This window comes from Misgurnus anguillicaudatus, chromosome 6, assembly GCF_027580225.2.
Source record: "Misgurnus anguillicaudatus chromosome 6, ASM2758022v2, whole genome shotgun sequence".
Lineage (NCBI taxonomy): Eukaryota > Metazoa > Chordata > Actinopteri > Cypriniformes > Cobitidae > Misgurnus > Misgurnus anguillicaudatus.
The window spans coordinates 21326329-21347915 of record NC_073342.2 but is presented as its reverse complement, the minus strand read 5'-3'; the positions used below and the strand labels follow the sequence as shown (position 1 = coordinate 21347915).

The following is a 21587-nucleotide window of genomic DNA, read 5'->3' as shown; positions in this document are numbered from 1 at the left end:
GTTACTAGAATGATATTTTTGGATAGATAATGAAGGATTAAACACTGAGCTAGAGTGACATACACTATAAGAAATTAAAGTTGAATTAATAAAAAAAAAATACTTCAAGTGGAAAAATGTTTCATTTTTAGGTGTTACCAATTGAATAATTTTTTTTTAAGTTTTTCACCTTGAATATTTCAATGAAAGTGAAAAAATTTAATTTTTTTAAGTAGATCTAACTTTTACATGCGCATGAGCTCAACCTCTTGGAGTCCCTTGCAGAAACGCTCAAATACCCTCTTCATGTTGCCCCCCTTCTCCATAGAGATCACACGGGTGTGGTCTTCCTCGTTGATCCACACCAGGAAGGTTTTCTCATTGTTATGCCTGCGGTCGAAAGCCGAAAAGTTAATCTATAACTTCTGCAGTAGTGGTTTACTTTATATGACCCTGCCTGTGAAAACCCAGCTAAAGTCATTTTTAGTGATTTACATCCTACATAATGTAAAAAACATTGTGTTAAAATATAATCTTGATATCTTTAAAGGGACACTCCACTTTTTTTGAAAATAGGCTCATTTTACAGCTCCCCTAGAGTTAAACATTTGAATCCATTCAGCCGACCTTCGGGTCCGGCAGTACCACGTCTAGCACAGCCCAGCACAATTCATTGAATCCGATTAGTCCACCAGCATCGCGCCAAAAAATAACCAAAGAGTTTCGACATTTTTCCTATTTAAATTTTTTAATTTAAATTATAATGCAGTCCCAGAAAATATTCACCAGCTATTGAAAGTTACCAAGGGGACTATTTTCACGTGCTGCGTAATTTTATTGCGTCTGCTGCAGCCATGTTAAGGCAGCAAAGTCCTTGATTGTTACGCCAGAATGAGAGTATAGTTCCTAGCCATGTCTGCCTAGAAAATCGCAACTTTTAATTTTTCGTCAGTCTTAGTACACAATGTTACTACAGAAGAGTCAAGTTTTAAATAGGAAAAATATCGAAACTCTTTGGTTACTTTCAGCACAATGCCAATGGTCCAATCAGATTCAATGGATTATGCTAAGCTATGCCAAAAGTGCCAGCGCCAGACCCGGAGATCAGCTGAATGGACTCCAAAACGGCAAAAATCAAATGTTTTACATTACATTTATATATAAGAGACTTTAGGCTTGATGTCTTGTGTCTAAAAATATACCCCTGTAGTTTCTAAAAGCACATCAAAACATTTCCCTGGCAATTTTGTCTTCCGTCTCTAATGGTGTCTTCATGACAGAAGTGCTTTGTCAGCTCAAAAACCATCAGGGTATTAAAACGAATGCAATTTCTAAAATTGAGCCTGGCAAAGTTTGCACTTTCCTTGGCATACAGAAAGGGAAAGTGGAAAAAATATAAATAATGCAGATGATAGTGAGCCCTAGTTAGTGAGCTGATCAATATCGTGTCACAGTGTAGGTGGCTTTGTGCTTGAGGTGCCCTGGCAGAGGACTCTCTTCTTATTGGATGCTCACCAGATGCCTCTTGCGTCAGGCCAATCACGTGCCATCCCTGCACATGTCAGAAGGGGCGACACGGGTTTATCGAACAGGAAGTGATCCTGGAACAAAACAAATAGAGAGTGAATTCATCAGCAAATGCTAATGGGGGATAAGCGATCATTAAATTGAAATCAAATTACATCAATAAGCTGTTGCTGCTCCTTGTCAGTCATTTGACAGAGACTGTAGTATTTTCCTGCCAAATCTCCACGTAGTCCAGCCAAGGCATCGATCACGACTCTCTCCACCTCTCTGCGTTCAGCACGGGTGCAGGCTGGAGGCAAACTCAAGCCCCGGATACTCCTGCCTGTCCTGACTCGAGATGATAACACGTACTTCTCATCGAACATTCCGCCCTTTATCTGATACGAAAGTAGGATGGATTGTATCTCAATGGGAGTAACACTTCAACACTCCAGGTGTACTTTTTAAAAGTATTGTAAGATATACAATATCTATATCTTTATCTCATACCTTACTGGCATCCAGGTCAGTGGGGTGTTTCATGGTGCAGGGGTCATATCCATTGTGCCTTTCTTTGATGACTGGGTTAAAGATGTCAGCAAAGACCTCATGACACATGATGCACTTTAGTTCTTTATATCATGCCCTTGCCTCTTATTTAATATATCTTATATATCTTACCTCATATGACTCCTCATCTCCTGCCACCATGCCTACAGTCTTTATAAAGGGATGGCCTGGGTTGTCCACGCCTGTTTGGATGGCCTCGTCCAAAGTGTAACCATTCGGCGTGGATTTGTCGCACAGCTTGGCGTATATGGCAGGTGTCAGGTGGCTGGCCATACAATTATTGTGCTTCCGCAAATCGGGATATTCAGCACTGGCAAAGAATAAAAACTAAGAGTTAGCTGGACAAATGCTAACAGGACAATGTCTGTGTCCAGACTAACGATTAATCACGATCACGTCAATAAAAGTTTTTGTTTACATCATATATGTGTGTGTGAACTGTGTATAATAAGATAAATGCACACTCATGCATGTATATATTTAAGAAATGTTTACATGTGTATATACATTTGTATATTTATGTATAATTTATATTAAATATACATCTAAATACTTAATATATAAATATATTTTTTATTAAAATTATACATGCATGTGTGCATTTTATAAATACATAATTATTATACACAGTTCACACACATATATGATGTAAACAAAAACTTTTATTCTGCTATAGATTAATCGCGATTAATCGTTATGCATCCCTAGCGCAGACACTACCTACCTTCTAAGACAGCATTTTTTTTGTAATCATAGCAGTGTGCTGCCTACTAAGACATACACTGCATCTTAAACCACCTACTTCCATACTATATAATAGGCGAAAGCAGTAGGTGAGGTAAGTAGTATATCCAAATTCATAGTATTCGATAAACAGTTTGTGTAACTCTTTCAACCGCAATTGATGAGTTATCTCGTCAATTACAAAAAAATGTGCATAAAAAACGTGTTCCTGATGAACTTTTATGTTAATCTGCAATACCGCAACTATCCACTAGATGGCACACCAATTTATGAAAAAACTGAAGCCAAAACATTATTTACTAATTTTAAAATCTGTGTATGTTTTAATAATAGTTTTTAATCTGATCTCTAACTAAATTCCTTTACAAAAAAGGCAATTATTTCAGCGCGGAAAAAACCCGCTAGCTGCTGGCTTATTTGAAAAACGCTGAGCTTCCATTGGAAACAATTGAAAACATGCGCCGGCCGCGGGCGTAAAAGCGTTGGTGTGCACGCCCCCTAAGAGTTTTTAAGCAGAAAAAAATAGGATGAAACGTTTTTGTCACGTTTTGTTTGTTTATTATTTGTTTGAAAGCAGAGGGTCTGTTCTTTCTTTCTTTTTGATATATTTGTATGTTTATATATTTTAAGAAGAAAATTTTCCTGGAAGGTATTTTGTGAAACTTTTGTGAAAATCACAAAAAATGCTGGCAGGCAACTTTTCAAAAAATGGCTGGTGGGGAATGAGTTAAAGGATTAGTCCATTTTCTTAAAAAAAAAAATCCAGATAATCTACCCACCACCATGTCATCCAAAATGTTGATGTCTTTCTTTGTTCAGTCGAGAAGAAATTATGTTTTTTGAGAAAAACATTCCAGGATTTTTCTCATTTTAATGGACTTTAATGGACCCCAACACTTAACAGTTTTAATGCAGTTTAAAATTGCAGTTTCAAAGGACTCTAAACGATCTCAAACGAGGCATAAGGGTCTTATCTAGCGAAACGATTGTCATTTTGATAAGAAAAATTAAAAATATGCACTTTTAAACTACAACTTCTCGTCTATCTCCGGTCCTGTGTTTACTGTTTTAAAATGGTCCGCAAATGTGTGTTTCATATATGTAACACGTGACCTTTCCATGGCATTACGCAATTAGGTGAGGTTTCGCAGTCCTTTGAAACTCCGTCGAAACTGCATTTTTAAACTGTTACGTGTTGGGGTCCATTAAGATCTATTAAAATTAGAAAAATCCTAGAATGTTTTCCTAAAAAAACATAATTTCTTCTCGACTAAACAAAGAAAGACATCAACATTTTGAATGACATGGTGGTGAGTAAATTATTAGGATTTTTTTTAAGAAAATTGACTAATCCTTTAATGACTAACTTGTTGTTATGACGACGTATGTCACGTGATGTTTCAACATGGTGAATATAGTACATCCAAATTTATTCATAATATCCATATTCATACTATAGGCCTATAATTTTATTTTTTATTTATATTTTAGTAGGTACATCTTATTCAGTAGGACACAGGGATAATGTTATCACAATAGTGTGCTGCCTACCAAGACAGCATTTTGGGTTATTATAGCAGTGTGATGTCTACTAAGACAGCATTCTGGGTTATCACAGTAGTGTGCTGCATACTAAGACAGCATTTTTTGTTATCACCTCAGAAGTGTGCTGCATACTAAGAAAGCATTTTTGGTTATTAAAGTAGTGTGCTGCATATAAAGGTAACTATGTTCATTTTATGACAATTTATCAGCAATTTCTATATAAAAGTGATCAAAATAAAAGCATTTTTATTCAAGGGCATAATATAGCCTATGCCTATAGACATGATAAGCCTATAAGAATGTAGTGTATTGTTGCGAAAACTACATATTTAATAAATATGTAATTATCATTATATCGTCAAATGTTTTAAAATATTAGTATATAATATAATATAATATATCTTTATTTATCATCATGCGGCCAGGGGCGGTGGAATTTGCCACAGTGGCACAATGTCTCATACAATTCACGTTTTTCTCGCCTACTTACACATTTCTGTAATACAAAACTTGTTTTGTCTGGCATTTCATTGCATTGTCATGATGTCAGATGTGGTTATGAGAGAATCAAGTGTATGTATATTTGCTCATTGTTACCTGGCAGGATAGATTCTCCGGACCTGCGATCCAGCACTGACATGCTCTCTATTCATGAAAAACCCCACAGTCAGGGAGCCAGCACCCACCAAGGACAAGATGCCAACCTTCCTGTTACTGGATAAAATCCTTGCGAAGCTGCTTGCCATCTTTAACCCTGCAAAATCCAAGCGGATGTGTCCAGGTGAAGAATGTACCGATACTGGAATGTGTCAGGATGCAGGGGAATGCTGCGGATATAGTCGGATACTGAATGTGTCCTTCTCCCAAAAGAAATCCTCCTCCCCCTCCTTACACTAAAGATGATGCATAAATGAGACCCGTGTAGCTTTTCCGTGGTCGTGTTACCCACTTTAAAATATCCACAGTACACGATACACTATTTATATTCGTTAAGATCTCAACATCGTACGCGTTTGAGACGTTTTGAAGAGATTTTAATACCAAATGATAATGATAATAATAATTTGTATTCGAAAGCTGTGCGAATACAGTAACACGTGTGATAGAATTTATCTGCGCAGACCGATCAGAAACCTACGTCAAAGTACCGCGAGAACAGACTGTTCTGTATTCTTTCAAATCACTCTCGCGGCTTTTTAATGACATATACTTATCGCACATGCGCAGCGCTGTTGAACATCTAACGTTAATGTCTACGGCGGTTGTACGTGACATTGAACCCTATTGGCTCAGAGCTATACATGTAAAGTTAAATTTAAACAATCCCGCCTGCAACATGCGCATGCGCGATTATGATGAGATCATTTTTACAGTCATGCTACGATGTAGGTTTTAAAAAAATTAAGTGATGGCTTTTCAACTAATGTCTATTACAAAGGAATATTCGTTTGCTTGCTCCAATGTTACATATTAAGAGCATACACTAAAAATATGAGTAATGGGTAAAATATGAACAAATCCAATTGCTGGTTTCAAATTTATATACCTATAAAATGCCCATATCTAAGCCAACCATGGGTTGAAACAACCCGGCATTTCAACCTACGCTCCCCATGAGGCCCAACCTTGAGCATTCAAATTCAAAGCATTCACTGGTCTTAGTAAAAATGCTAATCCTGCCAACCAGAAACTTTGCAAACCACGTGAAATAAACAAGAGATTTACTGTTGGCAATAACTAAACTAAGCTTCTGTAATAATCCCTTACTGTTCTGTAGAGCAAGCTGGTCATTTTGTGAGATTAAATAAATGTTTACAGTAATGCATGCATTGAATGAATTGAAATATAGTGCAATTGTGTAATGTTTAAATACTAATATATAATTACTATTAATACCATATCATTTACACTGTAAAAAGGATTCAAGGAATCAATTTATTTAAGCTATAAAACTTTTTTATTTTATTTTATTTTTCACATTTTTTGTTTACATGTAGCTTAAATAAATTACAACTTACCTTAAAAAAAATTAGTAAATTGAATTAATAATTTTTTTCAGTGCCATATACTGTCATGAACGATCTGTGAATTGAATAAACGTGCAAATTTGTATTGAAATTGTAAAGCTTACCAGTTCGAATAAACCCTTCAGTTTACTGTACACTGAAGTTAGTCAATATCTTCTGAAGCAGGAACCAGGTGCAAGGGCAGTGCTTCTTTTCATAAGAAGTAGGGCAAAAACTAGGTGTGGCCTTTTTATATTAATGCCACGGGTGCTAAGACTTCCTTGTGTTTGACGTGTCCAATAGGGAATTTGGATGAAAGTGCTATACTGTAATGTACTAGTAACGCTGTGCCATTCATTCATCGGCACTATTAGCACTGTGCCATTCGTTCATTGGCCGGTTAATGTTTCCTGAGAACAAAACTGGCTTCCTTATCTATATCTGTGGTCATCAGAGCTACCATAGGCTGGCCAGAAGATAATGTATCCAACATCGAGTTCGAAGGTCACTCCTGAGGGCTTGTTAAATTACACGTCCCAATGCAGTCTACGTCAACACACCATTGCCTTGATGTACTCAACTTATCAACTGATGTTGTAAAGCAAAACTACACAATGCAAAGTCTTTGGCAAATTTACATTTCTTTTGTCTAACAAATCTCAACACTGACTTCCATTGTATGGAAAATACCAACGTGCTGGGTTATGAGTCCCTTTAACCGCATATGCACTTAAACTATGCACTTTTGCACTTTATAAATTTTAGAAAGGTAGCATTGTCACACTTAACAACTTTTTACATGAATGTAAGTATCATTAAAAAGACAAAGGTGTCAAACACATAATACAATGCAAGATTGCAAGTTAGTGAAAGTCAGTGTAATTTCGATGTCAGTGGTGACTGTTTCGTCCAGTATGAGCTGAGGTCAGTCAGACTGAAGTGTAATCGTCTCTGCAGGTGAACTTTGCTCACACCTTGTCTGATAGCTCCTCCTCTCTTCTGCTACATAAGCAAAACTGCAACCGCTGAGTGCATGACGTGACCGGCGTACTACATTTCATTTATTCACTTGAATGAGTGCATTATTCAAATAGGCTTACTTGAAGTGCACTGCTTTTTGTAGCCTAATATTTAATAGCTGCACCCCTATCAGTCTACAATACATACCCTCAAGTCAAATTGAATTTCTAAGTTGGGATGGCAAGTTAAAAATGTGAGTGGATAGAGATTGCTGTAGTGACTTATATCATTATTCGTTTTTTCTGCACAACAACTACATAGTCTTTCTTGACATTTTGGTCGAATACATATTTTTACTGTGTAAAACATGCATCAAATGACTATTTATATGCTTACAGCTGCATTACTGTGTTTGTGGTATTTTACTTTGTTTATGGTAGATTAATTTGATATATTGTTGGGCAGTTTACTGTACACGGATGCTTTAAAATACTTTAAAATAAAATAAAACGTTCTGTATTTGTCTTTGTTTTACAAGTTGAGAAACATCTCTTTGTGCCGATGGCTTCTCTTACTGGCGATGGGTGGGAGCAGCTGGGGACACAACTAGGAAATCCTATATGGGCCAGACAGTCCTGCCTCAGGAAAGTCAAATGCTGTCTTTTTTATTTATTGTTTATAACTTAATTATCTTTATCCCTTCCATGCTGAATAAAGAGCTATCCTGGTTGTCTGGTCTTAGTTGGTTTAAGCTGGAAGAAGCCGGTTTAAGATTGTCTTCCAGTCTGGCCAAGCTGGTGGGTCAGCTGGCCTTCCAGCTAAAAAACTATTTAAACTCCCCTAAAACCAGCCTACTAACCAGCTAAAGCAAGGCTGGGAAAGCAGTTAAAATCAGCCAACAAGCTTTTGCTAATTTTAGTGTTTCCTCAGAATTTAAAAAGCTTGCTAGCTTGTAAATAGCATTTTCACTTTCAATCCTCTACATTACGTGGAGTAAAATGTATAAAAGTGTAATGAAATAATATGCTAATATCAGTTTAACCTGTAAATAGTAACATTTGCAATGTTTAAACACAAAATACAAGCTTTTAACAAAGACATCACACTATAGCAGTGGTTCTCAAACTTTTTGGCACACGCTCACTTCCCTTGTGTAGGGTGCATCCCTTCGCAGCCCCTCTCCCACAAAGAAACTTTGTGACTTAAAACAATTCAAACTTAGAATTTGAATCATTAAAGGGGACATATCATGAAAATCTGACATTTTCTATGTTTAAGTGCTATATTTGGGTCCCCAGTGCTTCTAGAAAATGTGAAAAAGATCAACCCAGTAACTTAGTTTTGGTAAAGCATTCTCTTTAAGCATGTGAAAAAATAGGTAATTGATATTTGGCTCCCCCCGTGATGCCAGAAGGGGACAACACCGCCCCCCAATCCGCACCACCCAACCACAGCACCGCCACCCAGCGCAGACATCAACTCATCTGCATTTAAAAGGACACACCCAAAACGGCAAATTTTGACTCACGCCTACAATGTGGCAATTGTAACATGTTATAATAAATTATCCATGTGATATTTGAGCTAAAACTTCACATATGTACTCTGGGTACACCAAAGATTTATTTTACATTTTTAAAGTCTTGTGAAATGTCCCCTTTAAATTATACAATGTAGTGCTATTGGTTTGTAGCCTTATTTTTTAAGGTTTGGTAACAAAGAATTTATAATAAATAAATGTATTTTATAAAATGTAATAAAATTGGGCCCCCTTGGCACCATCCTGCACCAAGGTTGTGAAACACTACATTATATTGTTTTTGTTATAGTACCAGATTTCTAAAATGTCAGTTAAACCCAATTACGAGCATTCAATTTTGACCTGATATGTATATCATACATTATTTTATTAAAATATTTGTCTATTCGATGTAAAACTACTCATACTGAGAATTTTTTTTTTGCTTACAGCTCCCCCTGTTGGATTTGTTTTGTAGAAACCAATATGGTCCAGCCATACAGTATAGCTTCATTTTAAGGCAGTGTTCTTCAACCCTGGTCCTCGAGGACCCCCTTCCAGAAAGTTTTAGATGTCTCCTTATTTAAAACACCTGAATCAACTCATCAACCTCCTTCCAGAATGTCTCTCTAACAAGCTAATGAGTTAAATCAGGTGTGTTAATTAAGGAGACATCTAAAACATTATGGAAGGGGGTCCTTGAGGACCAGGGTTGAAGAACACTGTTTTAAGGTATAGTTCACCCAAAAATTTTAATTATGTCATCATTTACTCACCCTCAGGTTGTTACAGACCTGTATACATTTGTTTTGTTCTGCTGAATACAAAGGAATATATTTTGTCTGTAACCAAAGCGTTTATGAGCAGCATTGACCTCTGTAGTATTTGTTTTTCTTATTATGGAGGTCAGTGTTGCTCTTGTTTTCTGCTTGCTTAAGAATATCTTTATTTGTGTTCAGCAGAACAAAGTTGTGTATACAGGTCTTGTAACAACCCTGAGGGCGAGTAAATGATGACATCATTTTTATTTTATTTATGGGTGAACTATCCCTTTAAATTGCAGCAACTCACCACAAGGAGGAGCAACTTTCCTAATTCCAGGACTACATACAGTCCATTAAATACCACTGACTCTTTATGCCTGATGGTTCAGTATTTTTACCCATAAGAAGAGAACTGAGAGGCGACAATATATTATTAAGTGGGATTTAATATGCTGAATGTACATTCTGATGGTTACAAAATCTAAGTTTGTTATTAATTTGTGACCTTGTCTGTGCAGTCTAAAGTCTAATCTGATTATGAGATTAGGAGCATCATCAAAGTTTTCAATCTTTGACATGACCTTACTCAGTCAATATTAAAGATATCAAGGTTATATTTTCACAAAATAGTCTTTACATAAGTAAATAGCTAATAACAAGAATAACAGTAAGTGGGTTTTCACAGCCAGGGTCACAGTTTCTATTAACTTCCAAAAAAGTATTGTGTCACGCTACTCTTGATAATTTAAGAGGAATAAAAGCTTTATTTATGAGTTTTCAGTTAGTATTTTATTTACAAATAATTTTGTATATGATCACCCCATGCATTGCTTTTACATGCAACAAGAAAACTAAACATAAAGCAAAATTGTATTAAATGGGTGACCTTAACCTCAGGTAGACACAGATCAGTTCTGCTATGTGTATAGTCAACAAGTTAGGTTTCCTGTACACAGATACTCCTCTAATGTTTATGTTGTTATCCTTATGGTAGACTGACATCTGCTGGAAATTAAAAAAACCTTCATTTTCACTCGAACTGTCACACAATCACTTTTGAAATATATTGAACTGTACTTATATAAATGTGACATTGTATGTTTTCTACATAAAATCATAGTACATGATGTGAAGAACATAATGTGAAAAAAAATATACCCTTGATAATACTGACTAAGGTCATGTCAAAGATTTAAATCAGTGTAAAATCATTAAAATGAAATTAAACTTTTTAAACTTTGGTGTCCCCAAAGTACGTATGTGAAGTTTTAGCTCAAAACTACATATATATAATTATAATTTATTATAACATGTTAAAATTGCCACTTTGTGGGTGTGAGCAGAAGTGTGCCATTTTTGGGTGTGTCCTTTGACATGCAAATAGAGTCATAACCTGAAAGCCACGCCCACTGGGGGGGAACAATCCGTCCGTCTCCATTGACTTTGTGTTGCGGGAGGCTGCATCCTTGTCATTTCTTGCTTGTAACAAAGAGCAGATTGGTGCCTGGGGGCTGCTGTGTGGCGGGATGCGTAGCTGGCAGGCCTAAAAACCCAGAATTATAAGCTGTCGACCCCAAAAAACGAGCATTTAAAGACACAAAAGTGGAAACGGGCAACTTTTCATCTTTACTATTAGTAGAACTGCACCCACTATATGGGGGGAAACGTAGTCGCATACCCACTTTTTTATCCTTAAAGGCTGGGTTTTACGGCTCGACAAAACTTATTTCTGGGTTTTTTGGCTTGTTAGCTGTACATCTTGTCACACAGCAGCTTTTAGGCCTTATTCTGTTTTTTGTTATTAGCCAGAAATGACAAAGAGGCAGCCTCACGCAATACAAAGTCAATGAAGACGGTTGGATTGTTTTAATCCCCCCGAAGCGGCTTGGTTTTCAAATTTGCATAACTGCGCTCTGTCTCTATGGGCTGGTCTCTGCGGTGAATGTCAGTGTCGTGATTGAATAGTGCAGATTAAGGTGCGGTATTATCCCCTTCTGACATCACAAGGGGAGCCATTTCAATGACCTATTTTTTCACATGCTTGCAGAGAATGGTTTACCAAAACTAAGTTACTGTGTTGATCTTTTTCACATTTTCTAGGTTGATACAAGCACTGGAGAGACCCAATTATAGCTCTTAAACATGGAAAAAGTCAGTTTTTCATGGTGTGTCCCCTTTAAGGAATCACTCAGCAAACCATCATTTAAGAAGTATATAACACAAACAGTATTAAAACAAGTTGGAAAGAGCTTGGAGACCCCTATGACATTCACATCCTCTGTTTCCAAAATCAGCTTTCATGAAGGCAGTGTTTATACACCTTCAAACAGACTCACCCACTAGAACCACATAACAAATCCAGCATTGGAAGACAAAATGGAAGAAATCACCCATAATGCTGAAGCTGCAGTCTTATCTGCTCTCGAAACATCGGGAGATCAACCAGTACTGCCAATTAGCAACAAGTTATTGAGAATGCTGGAGTCAGCAACCAGATGGTCATCTGCATTCGAGCCAATACAGAGCAATGAAGACGTGTTTGATACAAATGATGGAGCTGTCGGTGAAGCGCCAAGGACGAAACGAGTGAGTACCTCCATGGATGAACAGGTACAGTATATTTACAATAGAAGTACAGTATTGTTTAGCAGTACAACATTAACTAGTCTGTGAAAACCCAGCTACGGTCATTTTTGTGATTTATTGTTTTAAAATCATAGAGAACATCTTGTAAAAATATAACTTTGATATCTTTAATATTGACTGAGTAAGTCACATGAATGTGAAATCAAACTTGTATGCTCCTAATAAATAAGCATGGCATTAAAACCTCGGTTGCCCAAAGGCACGGCTCTTTTAATTGCCCATATCATATGTGCCCGGCTCGAACCTATAAAGTACGACCTGTTCTCCTACCAATGTGCCCTTGAAGAAAACTCCTCACACCAGGTTGTTTCACAGGGGCGGACCTTACAACAAGAGAACCAGAAGTTGTTTCAGATAAAACATGTTTGTTAAATGATGTGTGACTGAACAACCAGTTTTCTGACATCATTAGCCAAACGTGTACACAAATACATTTACAGAACACTGCACTCGCATCTATTCGGCACCAGACCAGAATTAATAAATGACTCCCCTTGCGGGAACTTTGGAACAGGTCACGTGACCCGACAGAGTCCTGAATATTTTGTCAGAGTTTTGCTCTCACAGTGTAGGATTTCTTCGGACAGCGGACCCATTTTACTCCAGCCTGATTGCTTCACATAATGGCAAAAGACTTATTGTTATAGTTCAACACTTAAAGGCTTGTGTGGGATTCTGCGCTTTTCATAAGCAGATCAGACATCATGAGGAAAGTTTATAGCCTGGTCAGTCTCACTAAAAACTCGGATTCAAAAGATGCTGTGTTATCTCTGAACATCAAGGTATTTTTGATTTTTTTAGATAGAAGTTGCACATTTACAGTGTTTTATTGGGTAATGTTGGTTGTAAGAAATAAACTTTTTTGTTGGTTTGTGTGATTTGCACTTATGCAGTGCAAAAAAAAATTACTTTCCTACTAGGTGTCTTTGTCTTGTTTTCAGCACAAATGTCCACAAATTCTCAAATCAAGATGCATTGATGAGCAAAATGACCTAAGAAAATAGGTCTTGTTTTTAGACAAAAATATACAATTTGGGTGAATTTGTGCTTAAAACAAACAAAAATATCTGCCATTGGGGTGAGAAAATTTTTAAAAATTAAGAGTTTAAGAAAAAAGTGAACTTATTTCAAGATTTTTTTTCTTACCCCATTGGCACATTATAATTATTATTTTTTTGCTCGTTTTAAGCACAAATTCACTTAAATTTTATATTTGGTAAAAAGTAGATTTATTTTCCTAGTGCATTTTGCTTATCAAGAAAATGCATTTTGATTTAAGATTTTTTTTAGATATTTGTACTGAAAACAAGACAAAAATACTAAGTAAGAAAGTCAAATTTTGCAATGTATATGTTTTTATATTAAGATTTCATATACTGGAGCTGATGTTAATTGCTTTTGCTGTACATGAAATACAATACAGTCTAATCCAATTGTAATTGTATATGTCAGGTATAGTCAAAATGTGACCACAAAACCTCTTAAAGGGATAGTTAACTTTAAAATGAAAATTCTGTCATCATTTACTTATTCTCATGTTGTTTTAAACTTATGAATTTCTTTTTTCTGATGAACACAAAAGAAGATATTTTGAGAAATGCATATTTTTTTTTAAATTTTCTTGAATTTAGTGTTTAAGAAAAATGTTCAAGACTTTTTTGCTTACCCCATTGGCAGATTTTTTTGCTTGTTTTATGCACAAAATCACTTAAATTTGATATTTTTGGTCTAAAAATTAGACTTATTTTCTTGGGTCGTTTTGCTCATCAAGAAAAAAGCATCTTAATTTAATTAATTAATTTATTAATTTTTAGATTTTTTTACTGAAAACATGACAAAAATACTAAGAATTTTTTTTCTTGAAAATCATTTTTTGCAGTGTAGCAACTGCATCCTTTCACAAAAATAAAGTTTTGATATAGGAAACTTACAAAATACCTTGACCTTTACGTAATATCCTAATAATTTTTGGCATAAAAGAAAATAATAATAATTTTTTATTTTTTAAAAACTAGACTTATTTTCTTGGGTCGTTTTGCTCATCAAGAAAAAGCGTCTTAATTCAAGACTCTTTTTTTAGAAATTTTTACTGAAAACAAGACAAAAATACTAAGAATTTTTTTTCTTGAAAATAATTTTTGCAGTGTAAGGACAACTTAGATGATTTTCTCAATATTAACCTTTAGATCTTCAAAAATTTTTTAAATTGACCAAATATTGTCATATCATAACAAACCACGCATCAATTAAAAAGCTTATTTATTCAGTTTTCAGATTATGTATAAATCTTAATTTAAAAAATTACCCTTATGACCTGTGTTCCAGGGTCACAAATAATAAAGCAATAATGACAAAGTAATGATTTTGCCTGAAAATATGAAAATAGTGATGGTCTAAAAAATTGCAATAAATTAGTTAATTTCATTTGTTTATTGTATAATATGTGAATATTTGCTAATATTAGAATGACAAAACTTTTTAAGATTGTTGCCTGTACAAAAAGTGTTATTCGACTAATATTAATGATTTTAATATTGCTACCAATAAATATAAAGCCATACTCTAAAAATAAAAATGCTGAAAAGGTTATTCACAGCAGTGCCATAGAGGAACCATTCAGTATATTTTTATAATCCTTTTATAATCTAAAGAAGATTGTTCACTTCAAAGAAGAATTAGTGAAACAGACTCTTTGGATGTTAAAAGTTGTGTAAAAAAAACTGCATCATGAAGCACCTTTATTTTAACCAGTGTAACTGAGGGTTAGAACAATTATTTTCATTTATCGTTTTTGAAATCAAAAGTATGGATTTGATCATTTAATTGTGATGATTTTCTTAGCCACTACATCCTGAACAGGCACAAGAATTCAACAGTCGATTAACAAAGACTGGCCGTCGCTCTCTGTCTCACTCCATTTCTCATTCGTCTTCAGACAGCAACGCCTCAGGTAGTTTTAGCATCCAAAAAATGTACAATAATTGTACATATTTTCCATTTGATCCTGGTCGTGTTAACTCTTTGTAAACTGCACTGCATTGTCTATTTAGGAGACTCGGATGCAGAATTTGCAGAGGATGAGGTTTCTCCTCGAGACCGGCAGCAGATCAACTCTAAAGGAAACTGTGATTTCTGCATCAAAAACATCAAGCAGGCTGACTTCGGCCGTCGAGAGATAAAGCTGGCTGAGGAAGGTCCGGTGTGGATTAATAAACTCTATAAGAAAATATATATTGTGCAAATATGATTAATCAAGAATGTAATGGATGTACCTGTACCTGTTAAAGATATGACTGCACTAATAGCCCTAAGAAAAGCGGCCCATGGAGAGAAGCCACTGGCGGGGGCTAAAATAGTAGGCTGTACTCACGTCACCGCCCAGACAGCTGTAAGTGTCATCTATAATACAGTTTACAGTAAACACACATGTAGCTCAATTGGTGTATTGTGTAAGCAGTGCAAAGGTCATGGGTTTGATTCCTAAGAAATAACCATGGTAAAATGTGCACCTTGAATGCACTGCAAGACACTCTGGATAATGTAAAATTATATTTTTATCAAATTTTATCACTAGTCCAAGTTTTTTTAAAATATGAAGCTACCGCTTTTAGCATAGCTTAGCAAAGTCAATTGAATCTTATTAGACCATTAGCATCAAAGAGTTTCGATATTTTTCCTATTTAAAAACTTGACTCTTCTGTATTTACATCGTGTACTGAGACTGACGAAAAATTTAAAGTTGTGATTTTCTAGGCAGATCTGACTAGGAACTATACTCTCATTTTGGCGTAATAATCAAGGACTTTGCTGCCGTAACATGGCTGCAGCAGGCGCAATGATATTACGTAATGCCCAAAAATATTCCCCTGCCATTGAAAGATACTAAGGGGACTATTTTCGGCTGCTGTGTTATATCATTGCAGCCATTTTACGCAGCAAAGTCTTTGATTATTACGCCAGAATGAGAGTATAATTTCTAGCCTAGAAAATCACAACTTTAAATTTTCTGTCAGTCTTAGTACCCGATGTAACTACAGAAGAGTCAAGTTTTAAAATATGAAAAATATCGAAACTCTTTGGTTATTTTTAAGCGATGCTAATGGTCTAATCAGATACAATGGATTATGCTAAGCTATGCTAAAAGTGCTAGCACCAGACCCGTAAATCAGCTGAATGGATTTCAAAACGGTAAAAATCAAATGTTTAACTCTAGGGGAGCCGGAAAATTAGCATATTTTCAAAAAAAGTGGAATGTCGCTTTAATAAAAATGCTTTTCTCAACAGGTGCTGTTTGAGACACTGGCAATGTTAGGGGCTCAGTGCCGGTGGGCGGCCTGCAATATTTTCTCCACACAGAATGAAGTGGCAGCTGCTTTAGCGGAGCGAGGTATAAGAGCTGTTTTAAGTCTTTCTAACTACCTAAAAACGACTTAATATTCTTGTTTGCAACAACTAGTTTTCAAAGTTTTTAGGGTGTGGCCTTGTGAGTAAAGATCTGGGTTAATAACTGATAGGTTGCACGTTTAAATCCCATATTCGTAAGCCATATGAGCCGTAGAGCAGTGGTTCCCAACCTTTTTTCCTTGCCCCCGCCCAAATACATATACGACCATTACGCTGACAAATGTTAAGGTGGAGCAAGCAAAATTGAATAATTATTTTACACAAGAGAATATGTAACTACCTTATCTTGTCATAAGCTTATGATTTTAAAAAACGTTAAAAAGAAAAAATCTTTATTTGAGCTCAAAGCATATCGGATCCCGCGTCCCTTAAGGTGGGCTGGGATTCCAGGTTGGGAACCACTGACCTAAAGATCTGTTTTTCTGTAGCTCAAAGTCAGATGGCATATTTTGCTTCCCAGATTTTCCAGTGTTCGCATGGAAGGGGGAATCCGAGGATGATTTCTGGTGGTGTATTGATCGCTGTGTAAATGTGGAGGGTTGGGAGCCAAACATGGTACGAGTCCCATATATAAGTGATATATGTAAGCCCACTTTCCCTACATACGGTATTTCAGTTTTCAACTTTATTTTGCTTTTTAGATCCTCGATGATGGAGGAGATATGACACATTGGATTTACAAGAAATACCCTCACCTGTTCAAAAAAATGAAGGGTATTGTTGAAGAAAGCATCACTGGCATTCACAGGCTTCATTTCATTTGTATTCGACTCACATATAGAGTAGATATAAAGAGAATATGCTGGCTTCATACATCACCCATAATTCTGATCTTAAAGGAAAACACCACCGTTTTTCAATATTTTACTATGCTCTTACCTCAACTTAGCTAAATTAATAAATGGCTATATTTTTTCAATGCGTACACTTAATCTTTGTACAGCGCTTCTTGAATGTGTTAGCATTTAGTCTAGCCCCATTCATTCCTATGGCTCCAAACAAAAGTTTTATTTTGTGCCACCATACTTACTTGTGTAACTACTCTTGTAACAGTCTTTAAATAGGGAAAACATGGAAGTGTTTGGTGGCTTTAAATTCATCCCTGTTTGGATCCTAAGGAATGAATGGGGCTAGGCCAAATGCCAACACATTCACGACGCGCTGTACAAAGATCAAGTGCATGCATTGAAAAAAGATAGGCATGTATTAATTTGTCTAAGTTGAGGTAAGAACATAGTACAATTTTGAAAAACTGTGGTGTTGTCCTTTAACAAAATACTGCAATGTGTTGCCTTGCAGGCTTCATTACCTATCCAAAGCTGGAAAGCTCTGTGTGCCAGCCATTAATGTCAATGACTCTGTGACAAAGCTGAAGTTTGACAACCTATACTGCTGCAGGGAGTCCATTCTTGATAGGTACAATAAAATTACACATCTAAGTATCTATACCATACAGTACACACATTGTATATATTGTATTGTTTTTTTCACGCAGTCTTAAAAAGACGGCTGATGTTATGTTCGGCGGAAAGCAGGTGGCCGTGTGTGGATACGGAGAGGTGAGTTATTCATTAATAAATGAAAAATAAATCCACCTTTAGCTTTAGTTTATATACAATAATGCCAATTGTGTGAATACTAATGCTCACAGGTGGGAAAAGGGTGTGCGGCGGCTTTGAAAGCGATGGGGTCTGTTGTGTACGTAACAGAGATTGACCCCATTTGTGCTCTACAGGCATGGTAAGATATTGTGTAAGGTGCTACAAATATCATTTAAAGGCATGATTGACCAATTAGAATCGAGTGTACTAGAATGATTTGATAACAGTATCAGCAGAGTCAGTATGATATATTTTCCATACAATCATTTGACAACCATTGTATCTTGCCTGAAAGCATGGATGGCTTTCGATTGGTCAGACTGGGCGATGTTATCAGACATGTGGACATTGTCATCACCTGCACAGGTACATTTGACAATGCCATGAAAAATGCCATGTTGTATTATTTCCCTACCCTGTTTGATGCTGACCCGTCTTTTTTTATATAGGTAACAAAAACGTTGTTGTGAGGGAACACATGGACCTGATGAAAAACGGCTGCATTGTCTGCAACATGGGGCGATCTAACACAGAAATCGACGTGGTTGGTGGAAACGTGAAAAACATGTGATTATAGACAAATATACGCTTGTGAATGAAACATTTGTGTGAATGTGTGTTTGGGGACAGGGAAGTTTGGCAACTCCAGAGTTGGTGTGGCAGCGTGTGAGAGATCAGGTGGACCACATTGTTTGGCCGGATGGCAAAAGAATAGTCCTCCTAGCAGAGGTATGAGCAAACTACAAGAAATAAAACAACATTACACATGCTCTACTTGTGTAAACACATTTCGTTACAATTCCTCTTTACAAGCAACTGCATGTTGCATATTGGTAATAAATATTAATGACAAGGTTACTGTTTGACCACATTTGGTTTCAGGGCCGTGTTCTTAACCTGAGCTGCTCAACTGTACCCATTTACGTGCTCTCCATCACAGCCACTACACAGGTATGTGCGCAGTCGGCTAATGCATGAATCTAAATGAAGTTTGCTGACGTTGGTGGCCTAAAGGCTGAAGTTATTCTATTCTCAATTAACACAAACATTAAAGACTTAAAAGGCAGAACAAGAAAACGTTTAGAGGGATATTTACATGGAGAACAAAATGTTACTGATATAATGAGCATGGGTCATAGCTTTGGGACATTTTTGTGGGTACTGAAATCTGCATTGCGTCATTTGCATTTACGCATTTGTTAGACACTTATTTGGCATTCAAAGAATTCATTATGTGTATGTGAGTTTCCGGGGAATCGAACACACAACCTTTGCACTTTTAACAAGCAAGTGACGCAACGCCAGTGATGCAAACCAAACAAATTTTTCCATCCAGCGAGTCGAAGAACACAAATAGTCGGTGTGCATGCATCATAATGCAATCTAACAATTAAGCTACAGGAACAGACATCCTCTTTATTTTTCAGGCTTTGGGATTGATCGAGCTCTTCAATGCTCCTGAAGGACGTTACAAACAAGATGTCTACCTTCTTGCCAAGAAACTGGGTGAGAACCGTATGATAACCATTGTAACAATAACAATTCCAAACGGTTGGATGATTTCTGTCCTGGCTTTATGCTTCATGAAATACTTCATTTAGATTTAGAGATTTTGTCATCTTTATAGTCAGTGTTGGGGAAAGTTACTTTTAAAAGTAATGCAATACAATATTAAGTTACTCTAAGTAACTAATTGCGTTAATGGAAAGTAATGCTTACGTTACTTTTAAGTTACTTTAGATTTACTTTTTCTTATTTGGCTGAGGCTTGATGTCTTTCAGGCCATGCAGGTGTTTTTAAAATCGCAAAAATGTCAAGCTCTGGCCTGCCATCTCTGTTTCTGACTCAAATTATTCCCGCTCAGATGCACAGAGTGCGTAATTCGTTATTATGTTCATATTATGTTTTATTCAGTACATTATTTTATTCATTGAATTAATTAAACTGAAAAGTAACTCGCATTACTTTTTTTTTAAAGTAACTCAAATATTAATGTGTACAGTACATTTATTAAGTAATGCGTTACTTTACTCGTTACTTCAGAAAAGTAATATTATTACGTAGTGCGCGTTACTTGTAATGCGTTACCCCCAACACTGTTTCTAATGAATCATGAGATGACGCTGGTATTTTGTGCACTAGATGAATATGTTGCAAGCCTGCACCTTCAGACCTTTGACGCACACCTGACCGAACTCACAGATGACCAAGCCAAATACCTGGGATTGAGTAAAAATGGACCATTTAAGCCTGGTTATTACAGGTGACTTGAATTATTCATTCAAGCATATAGCAAAATTATTATTGAAAAAATGATGGAGAAAATGTGAGATGTTTTTTTTTCTGTTTTAGGTATTAAAATCGGAGAAGATCACGAAGAAATCTTGGTGTATCTGACAAAACTGGAACTATATACACTTAGACTTTACCTGTTTTCTATTGCACACAACATTACAGGCTTGTCCATAATTTCAGTATACAGATAACATCGATTCACTTGCTGTTTTCCTGTTTTCCTGTTCTTCTAAGGATTCTGAGGTTTTCTTTTTAACACACATTACATGTGTTTTTTATCAGTCTAGTCTAATGGTAAATTGAAGAAGAAAAAAAAGGTACAAAATGTTATTTATCATCTTGGTTGATTCTCTAATAAAATGGCTAAAGAAAACATTGTGCCGTAGTTTATTTTTATTTTTAAAGTAGTTCTACAGGTGAAGCATTAACAATAAATATTTTTTAATTAGTTACAATTTTCCTGATCACTGTTTAACTAAACCATTGCACACTGATCTCTCCTACTCACGAAAATTTCTCTTACAAAATAAAAGTCTTTGGGGCTGGTTTAAAGCCCGGGATGCACGATTTTAGCCATCCTATAAGATCGTACACTGTGTGGCATGAAGCGTTTAAACTTGGGTAGGACAAGCATGTAGATTGTATGATGATGACACCTATTCATAGGCTGTGACAACTGCGACTTACGTTAGCGCAAAGTCATCAGCATGCGCTACTGGTAAACAAATACCAGTACGCAGGTCGTAGCAGCAAACACCCTGTGCGTTGATCATGCTGAATTTCTAACAATGTCTGAAAACTATCGTAGACTATCTTTGGTCGCAAGACCGGGAAAACGGGCATCCCTAAACCTCACTCACTGTACGACATAGGAAAATCAATAAAGAGCCATGATCACAGAAATCGCGACAATCGTTTTACAATGGCAATCTTTGGTCTGGGACAGCCACAAAATCGTGCAGTGTATCCCAGGCCTGAGAGAAAGATAAACAATCGAAATTAAAACCAAATTTTTTTATGTAATATTGTAGTGTTTTCATTGCAAAAA

General features: G+C 36.1%; 2 protein-coding genes across 9 annotated transcripts in view; one reads left to right on the top strand and one right to left on the bottom strand.

The window, feature by feature from the left end:
- The window catches only part of LOC129434396 (creatine kinase U-type, mitochondrial), a 368704-nt gene extending 362070 nt beyond the window's left edge, over positions 1-6634 (bottom strand). For 2 of the 4 annotated variants that reach the window (XM_073868766.1, XM_055193334.2), the window contains exons 1-7: positions 6476-6634; positions 4942-5098; positions 2167-2365; positions 1996-2091; positions 1662-1883; positions 1495-1580; positions 246-369 (exon numbers count right to left, since the gene is read on the bottom strand). In XM_073868766.1, coding sequence (XP_073724867.1) covers positions 246-369; positions 1495-1580; positions 1662-1883; positions 1996-2091; positions 2167-2365; positions 4942-5090 — 876 coding nt within the window. In that variant the 5' untranslated portion in view covers positions 5091-5098; positions 6476-6634. Of the gene's footprint in view, positions 1-245; positions 370-1494; positions 1581-1661; positions 1884-1995; positions 2092-2166; positions 2366-4941; positions 5188-6475 lie in introns of those variants that run through there. The other 2 variants (XM_055193335.2, XM_055193336.2) reach the window with 2 other exon arrangements.
- Positions 6635-11750: 5116 nt separating this feature from the next.
- On the top strand, positions 11751-20908 carry ahcyl2a (adenosylhomocysteinase like 2a). 5 transcript variants are annotated; one of them, XM_055193339.2, is made up of 17 exons: positions 11752-12179; positions 15081-15189; positions 15290-15433; positions 15527-15627; positions 16524-16626; positions 17104-17198; positions 17285-17391; positions 17943-18059; positions 18139-18202; positions 18295-18383; positions 18540-18610; positions 18694-18788; positions 18875-18973; positions 19127-19195; positions 19672-19750; positions 20387-20507; positions 20597-20908. In XM_055193339.2, the coding sequence occupies exons 1-17, from the start codon at positions 11970-11972 to the stop codon at positions 20601-20603; spliced, it is 1680 nt and encodes a 559-aa protein (XP_055049314.2). In that variant the 5' UTR covers positions 11752-11969; the 3' UTR covers positions 20604-20908. The 5 variants fall into 5 exon arrangements, with proteins under 5 accessions (XP_055049313.2, XP_055049314.2, XP_055049312.2 ...); XM_055193337.2 differs by having other exon boundaries at positions 11752-12203; XM_055193340.2 differs by lacking the exon at positions 11752-12179 and adding an exon at positions 12346-13021.
- Positions 20909-21587: the final 679 nt, after the last annotated feature.